The following is a 23,653-nucleotide window of genomic DNA, read 5'->3' on the forward strand; positions in this document are numbered from 1 at the left end:
CACTGCACTCCAGTCTGGCTGACAGAGTGAGACTCCAACTCAAAAATAAATAAATAAATAAAATCTGTTAACCTGGTTAATCACCTTTTTGCATGTTTATAATGACAACTATTGGTTTGGCTTTGTATATTTTTTTAAATGTAGGCTATGTAGTAAACCTTTTAATTAGGTATGATACTGCTATATTTAACAATGAATTCTTTGCTGATAAATGGTATGTTTTCAACCTGAGAAAGTTGATTTTTTAAAAAATGGCATTGTGTTTCTTCACTGAGTATAGTACCTCAGTAAGATACTATGAATTACACATTTTCAATAGAATATAGGTGCATCTAAAACTTACTAGGCTGTGGAGTCTTTTTTTAGCTGGAACATTTTGAGGAACTAGTGTTTAGGAACTGCCGACATGGCAAATGAAGTTGGTAAGTTGGTGTGACAGTGGGAAGTTGCTCCAGTTATATGAAAGGATTTTTTTTTTTTTTTTGAGTTGGAGTCTCACTCTGTCACCCGGACTAGAGTGCAGTGGCCGCTCCCAGCCACCGCAGCCTCAACCTGCTGGGCTCTGGTGATCCTTCTGCCTTAGCCTTCCGAGTAGCTGGAATTACAGGCGCGCGCTACCACGCCCAGCTAATTTTTTTTTTTATTGTAGAGATGAGGTCTCGCCAAGTTGCCCAGGCGGGTCTTGAACCCGTGGGCTCAGGCAATCCACTCACCTCAGCCTCCCAAGGTGCGGGATTACAGACTGAGCCACCGGAGTCGGCTATGAAAGGATATTAAGAAATTCTTAAATCCTGGGATTTGATTTTAACTTGTGTTGGTATAGAATGTTTCAAACATGGAGAAATTCTGCATTTAGGGACATTAGAGATATACAGTATAATACTGACTTAAAAGTTTGAGTCCAATTTGAAGTAATTTTAGGCCAAACAATTTAGCATTTAGAAAGAGGTTCAGTTGAGTCATAAGTCTTATTACCTAGAAACAATCGTATTGCATATTCTAAATGGCAGTTAGGCAGTTTGGTCTTTAAGTAACAAATTATATTATGAAAAATCAAATTCACATTGAAGTCACTAAACATGCCTTAGCTAGTCCTTATTCTTTTTTGTTTTTGTTTTTTGAGTTGGAGTCTCACTCTGTCACCCAGGCTGAAGTACAATGGCATGCACATGGCCACCACAGCCTCAACTTGCTAGGCTCAGGCAATCCTTCTGCCTCAGCCTTCTAAGTAGCTGAAACTACAGGCATACCACCACTCCCAACCCTTTTTATTATTTTTGTTTTAGAGACAAAGTCTTGCTAAATTGCTTAGGCTAGTCTCGAACCCCTGGGCTCAGGCAGTCCTCTCACCTCTACCTCCCAAAGTGCTGGGATTACAGGCATGAGCTACTGTGCCTGGCTTAATCCTTATTCTTTTAACTGACATGGCACATCTGCTTGGCTTGCACATGATTATAGGAACTTGATTTTTGCTTTTGTTAATATACAAAAAAATTGGAAGTGTTTTTACCCTACTGGGAGTGTTTATAATAGCTACATGAATTTGATAACCAAAATAATGAAATAATGCTTTTCCTCTGGTTGCTTTTAATATTTAAAATATTGGTAAAAAGAAGCATGGTCATCAAGACCATTTAAATAAGCTGTAGCTTAGCAAAATCACGGTTCTTGGTGAGGTGATCATATGACAGCTAGAACATTTTATTCCCAGTATGTATGTAGGATACTGCTCCTTTTGACTATAGGTAATGCTATGTTAATTGTGTTAAAAACTGAAAGGGGCCTCAAATAATCTGGCCTGTATCATACTATAGCCCTATCCTATCCCTAAGCAAAATTTTCTAAGTCTAGATATTTTGTCTGGTATAAAGAAAGGACAATGTATGAATATAATCTCTCTTATCCAGACATAGCAGATAGGTATATCTTAGAGCAGATAGATCTGGGAGAGTAAAAGACAGTCTTATAAACCTTCTGTGTATTTTGAGCAACTCGTTTAACCATCTCTTGAGTCTTAATTTCCCAGTTTTTAATAGAATTGTTGAGAATTAAAATAATGTAAAGCCAGGCATAGTAGCATGTACCTGGCATTCTTTGGGAGACTGAGACAGAAAGATCAGTTAAGCCCAGAACTTCAAGACTAGTGTGTTATGATAGCACCTGTGAATAGCCACCGCACCCCAACCTGGGCAACATAGTGAGACCATGTATTTTTTAAAAAGGCATATGAAAGCACATTATAGTCTATCAGGTACTCATATAGTTAGCATGTCAGGAGTGTGTTATTCATAATAAAGTATGAGTGTATGTGGTTTTTTTTCTAGATTGAAACTGCTTCTGCCTTGGCTGGAGGCCAGAATTCATGAGGGCTGTGAGGAGCCTGCTACTCACAATGCCTTAGCCAAGATCTACATAGACAGTAATAACAACCCAGAGAGATTTCTTCGTGAAAATCCCTATTATGACAGTCGCGTTGTTGGAAAGTATTGTGAGAAGAGAGATCCACATCTGGCCTGTGTTGCTTATGAACGTGGCCAGTGTGATCTGGAACTTATTAATGTGAGTATTGCTAGCTGAATGTGTAGAGAGAAAGCTGTATATCTTAAATCTGTTATATAATGTCAGCCTAGTGAATTTTGAGAACTTCAGAGTGATTTTAGGTAGCATGGGACATTTTGGGACAATAGGTGCTTTTTTAAAACTTTATTTGGAAATAGTTGTGAACCTAAAAGTGTCTGAAATAATGGATAAAGTCTCTATCCCCTTTATCCTGATGGACCTATTATTGTTTTAACCCCGCTAGGTTTATAATTTGTGTCCTCACACTCTTCCACACATGTACACACACACTACTCATACATATATGCATGCACACGCATTTTTAATCATGTGAAAATAAGTTGAATGCATCATGATTTTATACCCCTTTAGGTGGGTGGCAAAAGAATAAGGTTGTTCTCTTTCATAACCACATTATAGATATCAGCTTCAGTCAGTTTGATATTGCTAGGTTACTTCGAAAAATGTCTGTTTATTCCAGTTTTGTCACATATTGCATGTAGTTGTCATCTCTCATTAATCTACTTTAATCTGGAACGGTTCTTCATCTTGTCTTTATGACATGATATCTTTGTAAGCAATAGTTGTTTTTCTATTTGTAATTTTTTTATTGGGGTGAGATTCATGCAATACCAAATTAACCATTTAAAAGTGAGTAATTTAGTGGTATTTAGTACATTCACAGTGTTATTGAATCTCCTCCTTTACCTAATTTCAAGTTTTTATCACCTCAGAAGGCAATCTCATATTCATTAAACAGTTGCTCCACATACTACCCCCCTCAACTCCTGACAACCACTAAACATGCTGTCTCTGGATTTGCCCGTTCTTTATGTTTCCTTTAAAAGTAAAGTCTTTTTTTTTAAAAAAAATAGAATGTTTCTCACTTAGAGTTTCTGGTGATTTGATTTAAGATTATACATTTCTACCCAGAATACTGCTTAAGTAGTGTTTTATCTTTCTCATCTTGTTACATCCAGAGGCATACAATGTCCATTTGCTCCCTTTGTGATGTCAGTTTTTATCAAGTTATACCACTTCTCCATACTATAATTATTACTTCCCCTTGTAGATATTAAGCACCCTGTGAGTAGTTACTTGAGGCCATGCAAATATCCTCTTGCCCCTTTGTCCAATTGAGAAACTGCTGGTTCTTAAACCATTATTAATGTATTGGTTGCAAAATGAAGTTTCCAGTTTTAACACTTTCTTCACATGTATCAGTCAGCATTCATATATTCGTGGAGTCACGGATTTTATTCAAGGGGTTATAACCCATTACTATTATTTACTTTAATGCTCAAATTGTCCTAGTTTTGGATGATAGGAATTTCTTCAGTCTGGCTTCCATGTCCTTGTGTTGTGGGCTCATCATTCTTTGAGCACTTCCTTATTTTTTGGCACACAACACAGCAGGCTCATTTTGTGCCTTCCCCAGCCTTGGAATCAGATATTTCTCCAGGGAACCCTGATCCCTTTTAGTGGGGCAAGGGTATTAGAAACCAAGATCTGGGGTTAGCTGTGTTGGCTTCTAAGATTTTTCAGTGGTCAGCCAGGACCTGTATACATCCTTGTACATACATATACTCATGTATTATGTGCACATGGAAAAATAAACACACAAAATAGCTAGTAAAACACTGAAAAGAAAGCTATAAAGGTGGACTAGCTCTACCAGTTATTAAAGCATATGTTATAAAGCCTTTATAATTAGAACAATTCATTACTGGGGCATGAGTAGGCAGACTGGTAGAGTAGAATATAAAGTTCAAAAATAGATCCAATATCAGGGTGCTTTTTAAACGCCTCCAGAAATTGATAACTGTTTTTTTTCTTTGGTTGAATTTTAATAGGAAAAATTGGGGTGTGACCTACTCAAGATTATATGTATAAGTAATGAACTTCTTTTCCAATAAAACAACAAGCAGCGTTTAAGGAATAGGAAATAACTGTTAAAATTTTATAAAAAGTCTTTGTTACCTTGAAATGAATCTTTCATATCTTATTTAGGTTTGCAATGAGAATTCCCTCTTCAAAAGTCTTTCTCGCTACCTGGTACGTCGAAAGGATCCAGAATTGTGGGGTAGTGTGCTGCTGGAAAGCAATCCTTACAGGAGACCCCTAATTGATCAGGTAAAATTGGCAAATGTGTTTAAGGCTCCTCTTTGTTTAACTATGGATAAAATCTTTTCCTTCATTATGTACTCAAATGGAATACTTAACTATGAGAGAAGGCAATACAAAGTAGAAGAAAGTAAAATTATACTGTATATAAATGGATATAAATATACATAATTATAAATATATGTTTATATTACATGCATTAAGGAAAATAAAATACATCCCTAAAGATATGACCTAATTATATAAGACACTCTTTGTTTATCATAGTTGAAAACCATAAAAATTGAGGATTAATATGAGTCTTAAATGATCCTGATAGAAGTATAAATAAAATATTTTGGAAAGTAATAGATTAAAGGCTATTAATTTTTCATTACTTTCCTAGGAAGCATTTCTAAGGAACATTCCCAAGTAGATACAACATTTCTTTTAAAATCATCATTGCAGCATCTGGGAACCATGCAAATAGCCAAAACCAGAGGAATCACTGATCTTTGTAGTTGAATTATATGTAGCCATTAAAGTGATAATGATAAATGTTACTATGGATAATGTTTTAATCAGGGAAAATATATAAATGATATAATTAGGGTAATTTTTCAACAGAGTAGAATTCATGTGTGTTCATGTAGATTTGTGTAGAAAGATCTTTGAGTGTTTGTTTAAAGGTATTTTTGTCAACTTCATTTTTTTCTGCCTAATTTCAAGTTTTCTAATGAGAGGCCAACTTGCTCTTATTGGACATTATCTCTAAAAACCATCTTGATTCTCAGTACTTAGTTCCCACATATCTTCTGTAGGTTGTACAGACAGCCCTGTCTGAGACTCAGGACCCTGAAGAAGTTTCGGTAACTGTCAAGGCTTTTATGACTGCTGACCTTCCTAATGAACTCATTGAACTTCTGGAGAAAATTGTCCTTGATAACTCTGTATTCAGTGAACACAGGTATGCTTTCAGAGGGCTCTATTAGTTATTTATATTCAGTGTTTAAATATAGCCTGTCAGTTTGGGGAAGGGACAAAGAGACAAAGATTAGAGAAAGTTGCCTGAATTCTCACTCTTCTAATACCTCTTCCCTTCTTACCTCCTCAGACAAAAACCCCTCTGTAGCCACAGTGGTTATTTTTTATTACAGATCGACTTTTAAAATACTGCATTTAAAATATTTATTCCTTTTTTCTTAAAGGAATCTGCAAAACCTCCTCATCCTCACTGCAATTAAGGCTGACCGTACACGTGTTATGGAGTATATTAACCGCCTGGATAATTATGATGCTCCAGATATTGCCAATATTGCCATTAGCAATGAGCTGTTTGAAGAAGCATTTGCCATTTTCCGGAAGTTTGATGTCAATACTTCAGCAGTGCAGGTAAATCTTCAGATTATATGAGTTGAGTTGCTGAAAGTAATGCCTTTTCTTGATTAAGTGTGTGTATTTTTCTATGTGGATGGGCACAATTGATTGCTGTGGCAATAGAAGAGCAATATAATGCCATAAGCTTAAGTGAAATTACCATGAGTAAGATCCATTTTATTGTAACTGTGACTCAAAAATTGGTCACTTAGGTCTTGATCGAACATATTGGAAACTTGGATCGGGCATATGAGTTTGCTGAACGCTGTAATGAACCTGCGGTCTGGAGTCAACTTGCAAAAGCCCAGTTGCAGAAAGGAATGGTGAAAGAAGCCATTGATTCTTATATCAAAGCAGATGATCCTTCCTCCTACATGGAAGTTGTTCAGGCTGCCAATGCTAGTGGTATGACTTCTTATGTATTTGAGACCTCAAAAAATGACAAAGCTAAACATTAAGATATCAGTCTGTTCTGAATTATGTAGGAGTTGGATAATGCATGGTTACTTGTGAAAACTTTTAACTCCTCATCCTGGTCCAGATAAAGAGAGGCTACATTTTGTGAACTTACAGGGTTCATGGGAAAGGTGAATTTTCTGTTTTCAGGTCTTATAACCTCCTGTTAGAGCTCGAATCTTATAACTTAAAGGGAATTCACTTATTTGTTTGGTCAGTGATAATAAGTTAAATATTTAGTTTACATTTATCATTCTCTGTGTTTGCTTAAAAAGAAAACTAATGGCAATTTTAATTTACTTGGGTGAAAAGATAAACTAGGTTGTTAGTGTTTGGACTTGTTTATCTTTTTTCTATACTTAGGAAACTGGGAAGAACTCGTGAAATACTTGCAGATGGCCCGTAAGAAGGCTCGAGAGTCCTACGTGGAAACAGAATTGATATTTGCACTGGCTAAAACAAACCGCCTTGCAGAGTTAGAGGAGTTCATCAATGGGCCAAATAATGCTCATATCCAACAAGTGGGTTTTCTGTTCTGATTTCTTTAAAAGGTAGTTGAGAGCAACTTGATTAGCTTGGTAGGATCAACACATCATAACTGAGGAATCCCAAGGAAAAATCTATAGGAAACAAGTCATTTCTCAGTATTAAGTTGTGGATTTGGAAAGAGTATTGAGCTAAGACTAATATCTTACTGGAAATGTGTTTTTTTTCCAGGTTGGTGACCGTTGTTATGATGAGAAAATGTATGATGCTGCTAAGTTGTTGTACAATAATGTTTCCAATTTTGGACGTTTGGCATCTACCCTAGTTCACCTGGGTGAATATCAGGCAGCTGTTGATGGAGCTAGGAAAGCTAACAGTACTCGAACATGGAAAGAGGTAATCTAAATATAAGGTTGAGTGAAGAATTAAGATCCTATTTGGAAATGTTCTTTAAACTGACTATTTGAAATAACTAGCCCTGTTTACATTTGAATTCATGGAAAGGAAATGTTTATTCTAGGTTTGCTTCGCCTGTGTAGATGGGAAAGAATTCCGTCTTGCTCAGATGTGTGGGCTTCATATTGTTGTGCATGCAGATGAATTAGAGGAACTTATCAACTACTATCAGGTAATGAACCGTAACCTTTTTTATGAACTGAGATCCTTTACCATAGGTATTCTCATCTTTAATTGCACAATTTTCTTGTTTAGGATCGTGGATATTTTGAAGAACTGATTACCATGTTGGAAGCAGCACTGGGACTTGAGCGAGCTCACATGGGAATGTTTACTGAATTAGCTATTCTATATTCTAAGTTCAAGCCTCAGAAAATGAGGGAGCACCTGGAGTTGTTCTGGTCTAGAGTGAATATTCCTAAGGTAACCAAGCTTTAATACTGGCAACACTTTGTAGTTAAAATGAATATTTTAAAATATCGTATGATTTTTAAGGTGATTAGCTGGAGTGAGAGACCCATATCTCAAGCAATGAAATCTTTCTTATGCAGGTGCTAAGAGCTGCAGAACAAGCTCATCTGTGGGCAGAACTGGTGTTTTTGTATGACAAATATGAAGAATATGATAATGCCATAATTACCATGATGAATCATCCAACTGATGCATGGAAAGAAGGGCAATTCAAAGATATCATTACCAAGGTGTGTTCCTTCTTCAGAAGATAGAGCACTCAAATGAGAAAGCTCATTAGAAGATGACTGATTTGTGTATGGATTGTTCCCATTGTAGGTTGCCAATGTGGAACTATACTACAGAGCAATACAGTTCTACTTAGAATTCAAGCCTCTGTTGTTAAATGATTTGCTCATGGTGCTGTCTCCACGGTTGGATCACACTCGTGCAGTCAATTATTTCAGCAAGGTAATAATTTTAAACCAAAGCTTCATAGCAAAAAATTAAGATATATTTGGATAACTTCTGTCCCTGGGACTTCAATAATGTGCTCTATTTGTAACAAACTCTTTAAAGGTTAAACAGCTACCATTGGTGAAACCATATTTGCGTTCAGTTCAGAACCACAACAACAAATCTGTGAATGAATCACTGAATAACCTCTTTATTACAGAAGAAGATTATCAGGTAAAACTTTGATTCTTGTACATGTCCTCAAAACTCAATTTATGATTGGATTGTAAAGTTGGTTTGTTTTTCTTAAAGCCCATTATCCTTTAGAATTGTAAACAGTAGCTACTTGAGTGCCTAGGACCTATCTTCATAAGGTTTTCAGAATCGATAAATGTTCTAATTAAGTACCAAGTTTTCAAGATTTTGCTTAGTAAGACATTGCTTTAGAAAAAAAGATATGGTTGCTTTATCGCTAACATCTAGATTATCAGTGGGGTCAAAAAAGTCTATAAAACTTATTTGGTATTGACTGCATTTAACTGTTCGCTGCTCTTCTTGCCTAATATCTAAGTAGTATTTTTCTTTTAATAAACTTTCTCTTATGAAGGAGTTCACATAAGCCAAAGTAATGCGAGTCAAAGTTAAAACTAGTCATCTTTTTTCCTTGTTGTCAGCGTGATTTTCTTTTAGGCTCAGATTCCATGCTGATCTATACTGCTCAATATCATGCTGAGTTTTATCAGGAGTTTCTCTAGAACATAAAATCTTGCCCTCCAAATTAGAAATCCTCTCAATTTCATAGCTATTCAAGTTAGTCCTTGATACTGAAAACTTTGGAGAAAACTGTACCTTGAGGAAATCTTATAGTATCTTTGAGGACTTTATTGTCATAAAATTAGAATGAAGAAATTGATACCTGGTTCATAGATTATAACTTTGCAGATTGATGCTTGAATGGTGTCATAGTACGTGTTACCATCTAATGGGCTCTTTGATCAAAAAGTATGGATCATAATGTTAAACAAAATACTGATTTAGCATTTGGATCGCTTTGTTTTATCTTTTTAAGGCTCTGCGAACATCAATAGATGCTTATGACAACTTTGACAATATCTCACTTGCTCAGCGTTTGGAAAAACATGAACTCATTGAGTTCAGAAGAATTGCTGCTTATCTCTTCAAAGGCAATAATCGCTGGAAACAGAGTGTAGAACTGTGCAAGAAAGACAGTCTTTATAAGGTTGATGAAGTTGGCGGGCGGGACTGTTAAGCCAAGCCTAAGATGATATATTACAAGTGGTTGTGCTCTATAAAAGTATTAGTTTTGTGACTATGATAATTGATTTTAAGCCCCTACTTAAGGAGATAGCAGTTAAATCAGTGAATTTCTTGATTCTAGGAGTTGTCTTATGTTAAATTCAAACTTTGTTTAAAAAAATGCTTTTAGCTTGTCCTTTTCCTTTTGTAAAATTTTAATTTAAATGCTGTAACAAGGAGGTTTTTTCCCCCTCACAAAACCAAATATACATCTTTAGCAAGTCTTCATTGTATTGCATGGCTTACTAGTTCAGCATGTTTGGGCTTAGGGTTTGACTTGCACTGTTTTCTTTGAATAGGATGCAATGCAGTATGCCTCTGAATCTAAAGATACTGAGCTGGCTGAAGAACTCCTACAGTGGTTTTTGCAGGAAGAAAAAAGAGAGTGCTTTGGAGCTTGTCTCTTTACCTGTTATGATCTTCTAAGGCCAGATGTTGTCTTGGAAACTGCATGGAGGCACAATATCATGGATTTTGCCATGCCCTATTTCATCCAAGTCATGAAGGAATACTTGACAAAGGTAATGACTCTTCTAAGTATATTCAGAACTAATCTTGTGTGATAATTAGATATGTATAACTAGATAGGTGTAATTCCATATGCAGGTTTATCTTTTAAAATGTTTTTTCTCTAGTAGATGTAAGTTATTTAGTTGATCATAAAATTTTTCTGCTCTCTGGAAATTTTTTTTAATAGCTGACAAGTGACATTGTTTGGAAAGGGAACTTAAATGCAACTTGTAAGAATGTTTGCCCTCAATGTATTTCTGAGGGTGAAAAGTATTGTTTTATGTTTTGATTTTTTTAATTGATAACTTTTTTTCAAAATAGCATCTTTCTCTAAATAAATTCCTGTAACTCAGATGTTCATAATTAGTACTGTAGAGTCCCCTTTATTGGGTTGATTCCTGAATTCAGTGATTCTCTGCTTGTTTCCCCTGGGGAAGCCGCATGTGTATTCTTAATGTCCTGTTAATCTTTGTAAATTTTTTGATAGTTTAACCCCAAATTTAAAAATATTATAGGAGGTTAGCAACCACATGTTTCTTAAAAACATATTAAACAAATTGAGGCTATAATCACTTTATAAAATTCACTGTTCATCTTAGTATCCCTTTTTGATGTTAGAATATTTTTTACTCTAACCTCAACAGTTATTATCTTTCTCACTGTAGAACATTTAAAAATGATTTTAAGGATCCATTTCATCAAAGCAAAAAACATGCTTAAAATCAGAGTCTCACATTTGATCTCTTCTGCCTGGCTGCATAAAGAGGGGGGAAAAAAAGCACAACTAACAACCCCCAGGATACTTAATTTTTCCTTAGGATACCATTTACTTAGATACCATTGTGTTCAGTTAAAATTTTTAAATGATTAACATTGTCTTGTTCAGAGTAAGAGAAAAAACATGTTGCCTTATCTTAGCCATAGATGAGAATAGCTTCTTTTCTTATATATAATGCCAACTTGTGAGACCTGGCTCTAAGCTGCTGTTAACCTAAGTGCTATACATTTTACTAGCGATTAAGCTGCTTTCTTTCACACTGACTGTAGCATAAATTCTTCTGCAGTAAGCTCTGAAGTTTAAAAAAAGTCTGAATTTTGCTTCCAGTATGCCCTTTATTTTCACTTCTCTTATACCTTTTTTAGTGGTTAGTTGTTTCTCCCCTAAACCTTTGTTGCTGATTCTACCTTTTTATGCTCGATATGGAATTTGATTTTTTTTCTAAGCTGCACCTTCTGAATTCCTTTGCAGGTTGATGCAATAAAGGAAAAGGTGAAAGTTGATTCTTTTCCATCTTTAAGTCTGGAGGACTAAGTCTAAGGAATTTGCATGATTTTTTTCCTTCCTTTTCTACACTGCTGCTGCTGCTTTTTCCTCCCAATAAATTTTCACTAAAGCCTCTGCAAGTCCCTTGAAACATAACTACAATAGAGCTTTAGGAAATTACTAGATGTTTGCTACTAATCGGCTAATAGGCTTTAGGAAGGGCAGGAGGCTAATCAGTTGTTGGTTCACAGTCTCTCTTAAATATATTATTTAAAACTGAGCGTGGTGAGTTTCCATTATTCATTCCAAAGTATCAGGAAATTTCTCTTCCCTGTCAGGGTATCTGGACCATAATAGGGCTTTCTTAATTCTTGGAATAAATTATAACAGCCTCTGGTTTTACTTTGTGAGCTTGCCTGACAGTTGTTGAATTTATATATGTATATTCATGCCCTAAAAGGCTTTTGGGGTTTTTTTTTTTTTTTTTGGTATTAAAGGACTGTGATCCAGTTTCTGATCTCTTGATTCTTACTAATTTTTTGCTGAAAGTAGATACAAGAGATACTAGCTGCTTCCGAAGAGACTTTCCTCATGTTTCGCCAGGTGTCCAGTTCTTATGGTGCTAGTCCATTTTAAAGAGGAATCATGAGAGCCAAGCTTGCTATAATTGTTGCTAAGCAACATGATTATTTCTAACAAAGCAATATTAACTTCTACTTTCTATAATACGGCACATCTCTGAAGCTACCTAAAATTTGCTCTCCTATTGATCAGTTGGCTTGTCTCCATCCAGTGTAAATGAAACAAACTTACATATGTCTGTTATCAAATTGTGGTTAGAAAGGGTGGGAAGGTAAAGAAGAGTTGAAACAAATTTAAAAGAATTTGGGTGAGGGGCACTGTCTTGGGATTATATTGAACGGAACTGGAGTCACCACTGGAACTTAGGGCAAACCTGAGTAAAATACATTGTGTGTGAGACCCTTCAGCAGCTAGTAAGCAAGGCAGTTAGAAAGCGTGTGTGTGAAAAACAGGTAATTGAACTGCAGTGTTATGCATCGTTTTAAATCAAGCATGTACAACAGTCATTGCAATTACATCATACTACTTTTGAAACTCTTATAGCATTGCTGTGGGCTGTGTGTGTTTCTTGAGAGCCTGTATAGCAAGTCATCTTCAGATTTCACTTCTGGCTTCAGTACTTTTGCCTTTTTTTCATGCACACATACACCAAAATAACTGACTGCATGTTAACTTTTCCTCTGCAGCATTTTGCAGTCTTTGTGGAAAAGCCTTTTACATTTTAGTGAATTTTCAATAGTACAGATGGAACTGACATTCACTGACATGCTTACCTGTAATTTTTCTTTTTAAATCCAAGGATCAGAAACTTTTGTTACAGCTCTTAACAAAAGCTTGTGTTCTTAAAAGCCTTCTCTGCTTTTCTTTTTTGAGCAATCTAAATTGGGTCAGTAGAAACAAAAATTGGATGTTCCTGTGCCAGAGGCTGTCCCATTATATAGAAAAGTCCATATTTTTGGCTTAGCTTGGTGCTATTCGTTCAGAATGTTTGTTCTGTTCCCTATGCCCAACCTGCCTATGTTTATGCCTGGGCATTGTGATATTGCTAGCTCTTCTAAGTCTTCCGTGTATTTCTGTAGTAGAACTGCTATGTTCAATGTCTGATTCAGACCTTAACTTTTAAGCACGTGTTCACTTCAGATTCATTTTCTTGGAAGTCTGAAAATGTATAATGCAGTGGTGGCTTTTTGGTTGTTTCATTTTTCTTCTTTTTCGTAGAAATTATTAATGAATGGGCATCCATGTGTTTTTCTAACTTCTATAGTTCACTCTTGAATACTGGTTAGTTAGCAGAACCCCATCTGGCCCTTGATGGCACAGAACTGTGCTTTAAATTCTGTTTAATTTTTGTTGTAAGTTTGGATGCCAAACAGTGGGTATTTCACATGGTACTTATATTCTGTAATAGTCTTTAATTTGATATTAGGGTAATTTGTAACACATGATCATTTAGGCTATAAAATAGGACAATAGTATGCAAAAGCAAACTAACCCATCTTCTAGGGTTGCAAAACCACATTTCATCTGAAGATGCCTAGAGCCTACTTAGGCTTACTTTTCTGATTTTCAGTTCCCTAGTAAATGAGCTGAATTAGACCCATATTTATGGTATTTAGCGTGAAACAATAAAAATAAGTATAAAACACTATCCAACCTTAATGGCCTATGTGAAGAGTGAAAGGCACTATTTTAATAATTTAAAATAGAAATGAGGTACTGCTTTAACCTTTCTAGTACCTATATTTTACAGCTTTTCCCTTGAAGTCCGCATGTCATGATTTTTCATTATTTGCCTTTTGAAGAACATGCAGTGAATAAAACCTTCCTGTCCTTTGCCACTCAGTCTCAGCCTGCACACTTATGACCTTGAACTCCACTAGTAAAATATACACTGAGATTTGAAATTTAGTTTTATTTAGAGTATAATAATAGATCAACTATAAGACTTTTGGTTGCAACTTTTAAATATAGTTGAAAAGGCAAATATAATGGAAGTTGCATGGTGAAGGAGATCCTCTAATCCCAGAGTCATATTGTCACTTGTAATTCATCACAGGATTATAGAAGCAAATCATGTTAGCCCTAGCAGACACTGTAGATCATCATTCAGCCTTCTCATATACAGAGAAGGAAATTTGAGGGCTAGTACAATGGTTTGCCAGGATTACACAGCTAGTTAGTGAAAGAATCTAGGCATTCTAACTCCTTTATTTCACTAATATATGGACTCCTCTACAGAATCATTTCTCTCTGATACTATCCACTTCAGTTTAGAGTAGCTAGCATATAATAGCCATTTACTTCTTTGGCTTACTTGAAAGCAAAAATTTTCTTCCTCAAAGAAGCTGGCAAAATCAGGCTTTCCTAATTACTTCTTCAAAAATAGAGCCATGTAGCTTTAAAACGTGCAGCCTCTCTTTATACAAAAAGATTGACTATGGAGCCACGTGAATCTTAAACTTCTGTCTGCCCTGTTACCAGTGTCAGCAAAATTGGCAAACAGTAGCTGTACAAAATTGGCAAACAGTAGCTTATTCTGCACAACTACTTGTCCAGTCATTAGATTCATTCATTTCACCATTTTGAATACCATTTTCTCCAGGGAGGGAAGTCTTGCCATCATTATTATCTTTGATAGGATTTTAACTTCATTTGAAAAAGTGGTTCCTTCTCGTTTTCTCCCTCCCTCAGGCTGCATCCTAGCATGCCCAGTTTTAGCCTGGCGTGAGCTTTTATGGCATTTATAAATCCCTCATTCCTGAGGGTTTATAATGACAGAGCTGAAAACCACCTTGACTGAAGTATGAACATTGCCACTGAATTTGAGGGGGCCTGAGAATGTTCTTTCTAGTCCTTTATTTTGACAGAATTTAACATACTAAGGCTTTTCCACTTTCTGCCATAAACCTGGGTTTATAATACTTTTGGGGTATTAATTAACATGACCTGTTTTTCTCCAGGTGGATAAATTAGACGCTTCAGAATCACTGAGAAAAGAGGAAGAACAAGCTACAGAGACACAACCCATTGTTTATGGTAATCTCTCTCCTTTTAATCTCAAAGAAATATATTAGACAAATGTTTAAATCCTTAGAGACTCTACCTCAAAATAGAAATATAACAAGCCTCTAAAGTGCAAAAGGCTTATTACTGAATTAAAGGATACTCCTCTCTAAAAAAAATACTCTCTACTGTCATATTTTTTCTGAGAACAGTCTTAAAGCAGGCGTTGATATTATTCCCTAAACTCATATTAAATATAAGGAAAATCTCAAGAACAGTCATTTAAGATCATAACCTAAATTTTCTTTATCACCTAATCGCTGATTGGTTACTACTTGCTCATAAATTAGTAAGGAAGCAATATTGATGAACTCAACTTTCAGAAGAGTAAAAGGTGACAGAATATGCCAAGTCTTTCTTATACTTTACTAATTAATACATCCTTACTTTAAATTCTAACTGAGGCAGAGTTTCCATTTGAGAAGTTCCCAGAGAGAGAGAGGATATTCTAACTCTCAAGTGGATATTGAAGGCAGTTTCATTTCTTCTCAAGCCTGAATGTCTGAACTACTTCCCACTTCTGTCTCATAGCTGGTCAACAGAATTCACTTGAGCAGTCAGTTTGAAGCATATAGGTAAAAGCCCCTATTAGATGTGTTTGAGATAGGAAACATAGTAGTAACAAACACAGGGTTGGTATAGTAATTTGGGGGATACCCACTGAGTTTGGCTGCCCTTTCAGGGTGTTTAAATAGGCAGTTGAAAATGGAGTTGGAATCTCAAAGTAGATGTCAGTATCAAGGTTAGGGATAACTTCTTTTTTTTTGAGTCGGAGTCTCGCTCTGTTGCACAGGCCAGAGTGCAGTGGCACACTCATAGCCTCGACCTGCTGGGCTCAGGCTGTCCTTTCAAGTAGCTGGGACTACAGGCATGTGCCACCACGCCTGGCTAATTTTTTGGTTTATTGTAGATATGAGGTCTTGCCAAGTTGCCCAGACTGCTCTCAAACCCATGGGTTCAGGTAATCCCCTCACCTCGGCCTCCCAAAGTGCTGGGATTATAGGTGTGAGCCACCACACCCAGCCAGGGATAACTTTTTATAAACTGGTTCCAAACTTTGGTTGTTACTCACAAAAAGGAAGGCTGTGAGGTCAGTTGTGGAATAAATCTTGCTCTAGGTTTACATTCTAGTGGGAGATTAAAAGTATGTATTTTGTAAGGTGTTATTAGGGACATGTGTTATATGTTTTTTCTGCCTAAATAAGTCAGGTTCTCTACAGGTCATATTTTCTGTATGTGGTCAACAGGTATTTAAGCTTCATAAGAAAGTGTCAACATAGTATTTGATAGAGAGTGTATGCTCTAATGTATTTCATACCTAATGCAAATCTGAATGTCTCTTCTTATTTTTTATTGCTGTCTCTAAATGAGTACTAGATTATTTGCTAGAAATGCATTAGGGCCGGATGCAATGGCTCATACCTGTAGTTCCAACTTACTTGGGAGCCGAAGTGGAAGGATCACCTGAGCCCAGGAGGTTAAGGCTGTGATGAGCCGTGCTATGCTCATGCCACTGCACTCCAGCCTAGGTGACAGAGTGAAGTTCTGACTCAAAAGAAAAAGGAAGAAGGAAAAGAAATGCATTAGGTTTCATTCATTTAGAAATGTTTTAAGTCACAAATTTGAACCTAACTTTGAAAGTTATGTTAAAACATGTCATAAAAAAATCAAGTTTTCAGCTGGGCATGGTGGCTCATGCCTGTAATCCCAGCATTTTGGGAGGTGGAGGTGGGAGAGTTGCCTGAGTTCAGTGATTCGAGACCAGCCTGGGCAACTATAATAAATGAAAAAACTAGCCAGTCATGGTGGCACGCACCTGTAGTTCCAGCTACTTGGAAGGCTGAGGTGGAAGGATCACCTGAGCCCAGAAAATTGAGGCTGTGATGGCCGTGAGCATGCCTGGGTGACAGAGTGAGACTCCGACTCAAAAAATAAAGTTTTCCTGTGCTGATTTTGTCGCTAAATGTAATATGCAAGTTTCAAGCACATATGTGCTTATTGCTTTAAATCATAGGAAGTTCTGGGCTGTTTGTTGGTTTTTTGAGGCAGGACCTTTCAGAGGTAAGAGTGTCGTGCCAGTATTGAGTCAAAAGTGCCCCACACAACTCATGCTAGACTGGGATTATGTTGCTAGAGTGGGGAGACAGGAGGGTTCTACTCGCTTTACCGTGCTAACAGTTTCTCCTGCTTCCCTGCCCCTGCTCCTCGTTTCTTCTTTAGGTCAGCCCCAGTTGATGCTGACAGCAGGACCCAGTGTTGCCGTCCCTCCACAGGCACCTTTTGGTTATGGCTATACTGCACCACCCTATGGACAGCCACAGCCTGGCTTTGGGTACAGCATGTGAGATGGAGAACTCATCCTGTAGTCGCCTATTTTCGTACTGAAACATCGTCTCTACCCACTTCTGTTTATAATGGGGGAAACAGGCAATGTGTTCTCTGTAACCTTTATTTCATGAAGGACTACTTTTTGTTTCTAACTCTGAACTTGGATCACCTATGTTAAAACCTTAATTTCACATTCCACATCATTTTAGACTTTCTTTTCAAAGGGGAATAGTTTCAATGTTTTATTCACTTGGGCTTGTTTTCTTCCCCTCATTCTTTGAAGAATTATTGCTTAATATTCAATCTGTTGTGAAGAACCTGATTTGCACTCTGTAGTGTTTAAAGAAACAAAGAAACTCTAATATTGAATCTCTTTAAATTTAGTGTATGTAAACAGCTTACAACATGTATTGTTTAAATGCATTTAAATCTCTTATTCAAAGAAAAGCTAAGGCAAAAATAATGGTTATGTGACCATGCAAGACTGTCAGTGACAACAAAGACAACACTAATCAGCATATCCTATATTGGATCACAGTGCTCTCCAAATTATTTGAAAAATGCATACAGACAACTTGCCTGATTTCTAAATGAGCATAAAAGGTCCTCTAACCTATGCAGGTTTCCCCATTACGCATATAGAAAATGCTAGTGTGTTTTGCTCACTTCATATGTAAACAGATGCCCTTATGTTGTGCGCTGTATCCTGTGCTTTTTCTGTGGGACCATTCCATTCAGGAACAAAGAGCACCATGATTCCAATCTTGTGTGTGTTTACTAACCCTTCCCTGAGGTTTGTGTATGTTGGATATTGTGGTGTTTTAGATCACTGCGTGTACAGAAGAGAGAAATTCAAACAAAATATTGCTGTTCTTCAGTTTTGTTTGTGGAATTTGAAATTACTCAAATTTAAAATAAATTACTGGACTGTGGAAATAACATGTAGAATGGAAGTTTTAATTAAATACCTCTCAAACCAAAAGAACAGTTTTGGTAGTTTCATATTGGATGCTAAGCAGCACAGGGAGGCATGAGAGGAAGAGGAACGAGGATGGGGACATGTGAAAACATTGTGCGTTTATATATCATGTGATTTATTAAGAAGCTACAGGCAACAGTCCAAAGAACCAGTCACTACTATATAGGGGCTACATTTCATGTGTCCACCATTTTAACCGAGTGACACACTTTAGGTTTTATCTAAGCATTTCACTTAAATGAACAAATCATGGATGTTAAGTTATATTAACTTGAAATAAAATATATTTAAACATGTAGTTAACATTGCTGTTTCTCACTAGGTATTGTAGAGGTGCCCAAATTATGAGTGTTTTGATTTTTTTACATTTGGTGTTCATGAATCCACCCCTTTCGCTGTGGCTGAGAATGTTACTTTATGTTCATTGCACTATCCCTTAATCCTCAAGAATTCCACACAGCCTCCTGCCTAGCCTTGTATCGCTCTACAGCTCTCAGGCAATTTACCTTAAGCTCCTCAGAAGAGTGTTTAGAACTATTTTAAGCCAAGAATCTTTCCTAACATTATTCTGAGTATTTTATTTTATTTTTTTTGAGTCAGTGTCTCACTCTGCCACCCAGGCTAGAGTGCAGTGGCAGGCTCAAGGCTACCGTAGCCTCGGCCTGCTGAGTTCTGCCTCACCCTTAAGCCACATCCCCATCTTTCTAGTCAACACTTGCCTGCTGTTCAGGCTCTGGCTGTTCTTGTGTTCCTGAATCTCTGCTCTCTTTCTTCATCATTAAGAGATCAAGTGGTAGTCCAGTAATGGTCCCTGGGAGCTCATTCTTCTGAGTCAAGATTTGTTTTCCTTGGACCTTTCCTCTAATTTCAATCAGTTGGTTTTTTATCAGGGTTATGATTTTCTCTTTTCCCTTCTCGAATAGAAGCAATTTAAAACTCGTCATGGCTGGGTGTGGTGGCTTCTGCCTTTACTCTGAGCTGTGGGGGATGTGGAGCTGGGCTGAGGTGGGAGAATTGCTTGAGCCCCTGAGGTCGAGGCGCGGTAAGCTGGGATCATGGCACTGCACTCCAGCCTGGACAAGAATGGGACCCTGTCTCAAGAAAAACACTTCAGTAACGTTTTTCTTACAGTATACTGAAGAATTTTTTTTTTTGCAACAGCAAAAAAAAGCTTTGCTTTGTGTGCTGTGTCCTGTGATACCAAACTGCCACTTAAAGCATCCATAACAGGGTATAATAGAAAGAGAAATCTCTGTGATATGTGACTTAACTGCAAACCCTGAGCCCATCTGAGCCTCTGAGCTTGTTTCTTCATCAGTACACTACCACAGTACTTTTCAGAATTATTTGGTGGGTTATGTTTGAATTACAAAATGTCTGACCCAGCCTGGGCAATTGTGTATATACTAAGTGGTAGAATTCATTGGCTAAAAAAGAAAAAAATATTTAAGCCAAGAATCTTTCCTAACATTACTGAGTTTATTTTTTTGAGTCGGAGTCTCACTCTGTTGCCTAGGCTGGAGTGCAGTGTCCCATTCACGTCCACCACAGCCTCGACCTGCTGGGCTCAGAAGATCCTTCTGCCTCAGCCTTCCAAGTAGCTGGAACTACAGGCGTGCACTACCAGGGCACAGCTTATTTTTTGATTTATTGTAGAGACAAAGTTTCACCAAGTTGCCCAGGCTGATCCCAAACCCCTGAGCACAGACAGTTCTCTCACCTCTGCCTCCCAAAGTGCTGGGATTACAGGCGTGAGCCACTGGACCCAGCCGGCCTATGCTGAGTTTATTAAAGGTGATGGTCTAGGAGAAGGAAGTAAAAATAGAAAAAAGTACTAAAAGTTCTTATTCCTTATAATTTAAATAGGGGGATAGAGATTAGTCAAAAACTTCATGTGACAAACAAGCTTTCAGTGATTTTCTTGCCTGGTATAGAGCCACGGTACAAACAGGTATTTAATACCCATTGACATCTATTTCAATATGGTCATTAGTATAATAGAGAAGATCTCTAAGTAATGACTTTTCTGTAAATTGAGTCATGTAGCATTCTATTCTCATTCTAGAGATATATATATCTCAAAATTTAGCTGGGCATGGTGGCACATGCCTTCAGTCCCCAGCTACTTGGGAGGCTGAGGCAGGCAGACCCCCTGAGCCTAAAAAGCATATATATATATGTTTTGTTTGTTTTACATCAGGATGTCACCTTGTCACCCAGACTGGAGTATAGTGTCACAATCATGAATCACTGCTCTCAGCTTCCTGGGCTCAGGGGGTCGTCCTGCTTCAGCCTCCCAAGTAGCTGAGACTGCAAACATGTGCCGCCATGCTCAGCTAATTTTTTTTCTTTTTTTTGGTAGAGATGAGCTCTCGCTGGTCTTAAATTCCTGGGCTCAAGCAATCCTCCTGCCTCAGCCTCCCAAAGTGCTGGGATTACAGGTGTGAGCCACAGTGCCTAGAAAATACTATTAAAGATCCCAAAGAGCTTTAGTTAATATCATTTATATTACTGATATTTATTATATTCGAATTTAAAGAAAATTTCTAAAATATTAATCAATTTAAATAAAATTCATTGCATGTTAACAAAATAAACTGCACTGGTAATGGGAAAATATTGATTTACTGAGTTATACAGTTCTTTCAAATTTTTGACACATTATATAATAAAAAAATCATTTGTCAGGAATATGGATTTCACCAGAAGAGTCTTAAATTTTGAGAAGTCTGAAGAGACAGATAAAGACGACAACCATGTGCAGCAGAAGTGTTTAATGTTACACAGACTGTTAAGACAAAGTCATGGGCCAACACTTAATTCGTTTTCTCAAGAATACTAAGTGCAATATAATGGTGGTACCCCTGCTTTGATTTGTGGGAGGTACCAGCAGTTTTCCCCATCATTGCTTTTAAATCATCAGTGCAAATGTCAACACAGGGAAAAAGAAAATGCCTTAGTATAATGAAAATAGTTTTGACCCTGTAGACAGCCCATGAATTCTGCAGAGTATACCTTGAGAACTATAAAATTATGAGTCCTATAAGATGCAAATGTAATAGAAGACAAGTATTAATATATTTCCTGGATTACCTGAACTTCTATGCTATTCATCTTAGTATATATGCCATGATTTATTACTTAAATCAGCCACCCCATGCCATCCTGTTGGGAATGCCATCAGTCTCTCTGGAGCAAGCCTCAGAAATGACCTGAGCCAGAATCATGCGTTTAGGATTGAGTTTAACTGAATTCTATGTGTTGCGTTTTGTTGCATCACTTTTGAAGCTAGTATAAATATTTTGTTTGGAAACAGCTGCTGTCTGTGGCATTATTACAGTTGGACTTTCTCCTGTTGTCATATTCCTGTGCAAACTCTAAAAATGGATCAAATATCAAAACTTTTTTTTGAGTTGGAGTCTCACTCTGTCGCCCCAACTGGAGTGCAGTGGCATGCTCCTGGCCACCGCAGCCTCGATCTGCTGGACTCCGGCGATCCTTCTGCCTCAGCCTTACAAATAGCTGGAACTACAGGCACACGCTACCACACCCAACTAATTTTTGATTTATTGTAGAGATGAGGTCTCACCAAGTTGCCCAGGCGGGTCTTGAACTCACGGGTTCAGGCAATCCACTCACCTTGGCCTCCCAAAAATATCAAAACTTTTTATGGCTGGCTACAGTATTCTTCAGTTTGTGCCCAGAATCCACCAATGACTTTAGACCTTGAAACTATGCTATAATGCTGCTTATATGTGTAATAGTTAACCATGGAGAGTTGGAGCTACTTTAAATGGCCTATCATAATACCAAAATTCTCCCTGGCATAATTAATGTACTTAGGGATATACCTAATTTGGAAATTACTCTCAGACTTCCTAAAAGAAGTCTTGAAAGAAAAATGGATTCTAGCACGACGACAGTCAGGAAACTGGCTTTGAGGAGTTGGAATCTTCTGCTTCCTATTCTGGGCAGCTGGAATGTCAGTAATTACCAGGATTACTAGTACATAAAGATCAAAAGGGAAAAAAAGTGTCTTTACTTGTCTAGTTCTTTAAGTACTAAAGAAAGAACATCAGGGATGACAAACTATATTTAGACTGATTTAGAACTGCTGATTACATTTGGCCAGTGTAGACCAGTGAGAGTGAGCATGAAACACTGAACAGGTGTGTTATACCAATGTTATAAAACCTCAACTTTTTGAGTTGGGGTCTCACTCTATTGCCTAGGCTGGAGTGCAGTGGCATGACACCAGCTTTTCACAGCCTCAACCTCCTGGGCTCAGGCAATCCTGCCTCAGCCTCCTGAGTAGCTGGGACTACAGGCAAATGTGACCACACCCAGGTAATTTTTTGATTTTGTAGAGATGAGATTTCACTATGTTGCCCAGGGTCCTGGTCTCAAATTCCTGGGCTCAAGCAATCCTCCTGCCTCAGCCTCCCAAACTGCTGGGATTACAGGAGTGAGCCACTGTGCCTGGCCAAACCTCAACTTTGAGACATAAAAATCCAAACAGAAGCCAGGTTCGGTGGCTCAGCCTGTAATCCCGCGCCTTGGGAGGCTAAGGTGAGTGGATTGCCTGAGGCTGCGGGTTCAAGACCTGCCTGGGCAACTTGGCGAGACCTCATCTTCACAATAAATCAAAAAATTAGCTGGATGTGGTAGCGCGCACCTGTAGTTCCAGCTACTTGGAAGGCTGAGGCGGAAGGATCGCCAGAGCCCAGCAGGTCGAGGCTGTGGTGGCCGGCAGCAGCCACTTGCACTCCAGTCTGGGCGACTGAGTGAGACTCCAACTCAAAAAAAAAAAAAAAAACCCAAACAGATTTTAAACCATAATACTCCACTGTGGGTATCATGACCTATTAATATTAATATAATGACCTATTAATATAAGGTAAGTGGATTGCCTGAGGTGGGCGTTCGAGACCAGCCTGGGCAACTTTGTGAGACCTCATCTCTACAGTAAATCAGAAAAAATAGCAAGGTGTAGTGGCATATGTCTGTAGTTCCAGTTACTTGGAAGGCTGAGGCGGAAGAATCGCCTAAGCCCAGCAGGTCGAAGCTGTGGTGGCCGTGAGCATGCCACTGCACTCCAGCCTGGACAACAAGAGTGAGACTCCAACTCAAAAAAATAAAGCCGGCTATCATCATCTAAAAAGTGACAGCAGGGCCAGATGCAGTGGCTCATGCCTGTAATTTCAGCACTTCAAGAGGTGGAAGAGAGAGAACTGCCTGAGCCCAGGGGTTCGAGACCAGTCTGGGCA

The 23,653-nt window shown here is 37.7% G+C and overlaps 1 protein-coding gene across 3 annotated transcripts in view; it reads left to right on the forward strand.

Annotated features, from left to right (window-relative positions):
* CLTC (clathrin heavy chain) overlaps positions 1–18,389 on the forward strand; it is a 78,407-nt gene extending 60,018 nt beyond the window's left edge. For 2 of the 3 annotated variants that reach the window (XM_008070830.2, XM_008070832.2), the window contains 17 exons: positions 2,325–2,559; positions 4,570–4,692; positions 5,484–5,629; positions 5,871–6,054; positions 6,252–6,444; positions 6,859–7,016; positions 7,213–7,377; positions 7,502–7,609; positions 7,693–7,860; positions 7,989–8,138; positions 8,227–8,358; positions 8,467–8,577; positions 9,413–9,583; positions 9,960–10,181; positions 11,420–11,440; positions 14,977–15,052; positions 17,300–18,389. In XM_008070830.2, the coding sequence (XP_008069021.1) occupies positions 2,325–2,559; positions 4,570–4,692; positions 5,484–5,629; positions 5,871–6,054; positions 6,252–6,444; positions 6,859–7,016; positions 7,213–7,377; positions 7,502–7,609; positions 7,693–7,860; positions 7,989–8,138; positions 8,227–8,358; positions 8,467–8,577; positions 9,413–9,583; positions 9,960–10,181; positions 11,420–11,440; positions 14,977–15,052; positions 17,300–17,424 (2,488 nt within the window). In that variant the 3' untranslated portion in view covers positions 17,425–18,389. The remainder of the gene's footprint in view (positions 1–2,324; positions 2,560–4,569; positions 4,693–5,483; positions 5,630–5,870; positions 6,055–6,251; positions 6,445–6,858; positions 7,017–7,212; positions 7,378–7,501; positions 7,610–7,692; positions 7,861–7,988; positions 8,139–8,226; positions 8,359–8,466; positions 8,578–9,412; positions 9,584–9,959; positions 10,182–11,419; positions 11,441–14,976; positions 15,053–17,299) is intronic. The other variant, XM_008070834.1, reaches the window with a different exon arrangement.
* Positions 18,390–23,653: the final 5,264 nt, after the last annotated feature.

This window comes from Carlito syrichta, unplaced genomic scaffold (genome assembly GCF_000164805.1).
Source record: "Carlito syrichta isolate Samal-C Ts95f unplaced genomic scaffold, Tarsius_syrichta-2.0.1 Scaffold314028, whole genome shotgun sequence".
Lineage (NCBI taxonomy): Eukaryota > Metazoa > Chordata > Mammalia > Primates > Tarsiidae > Carlito > Carlito syrichta.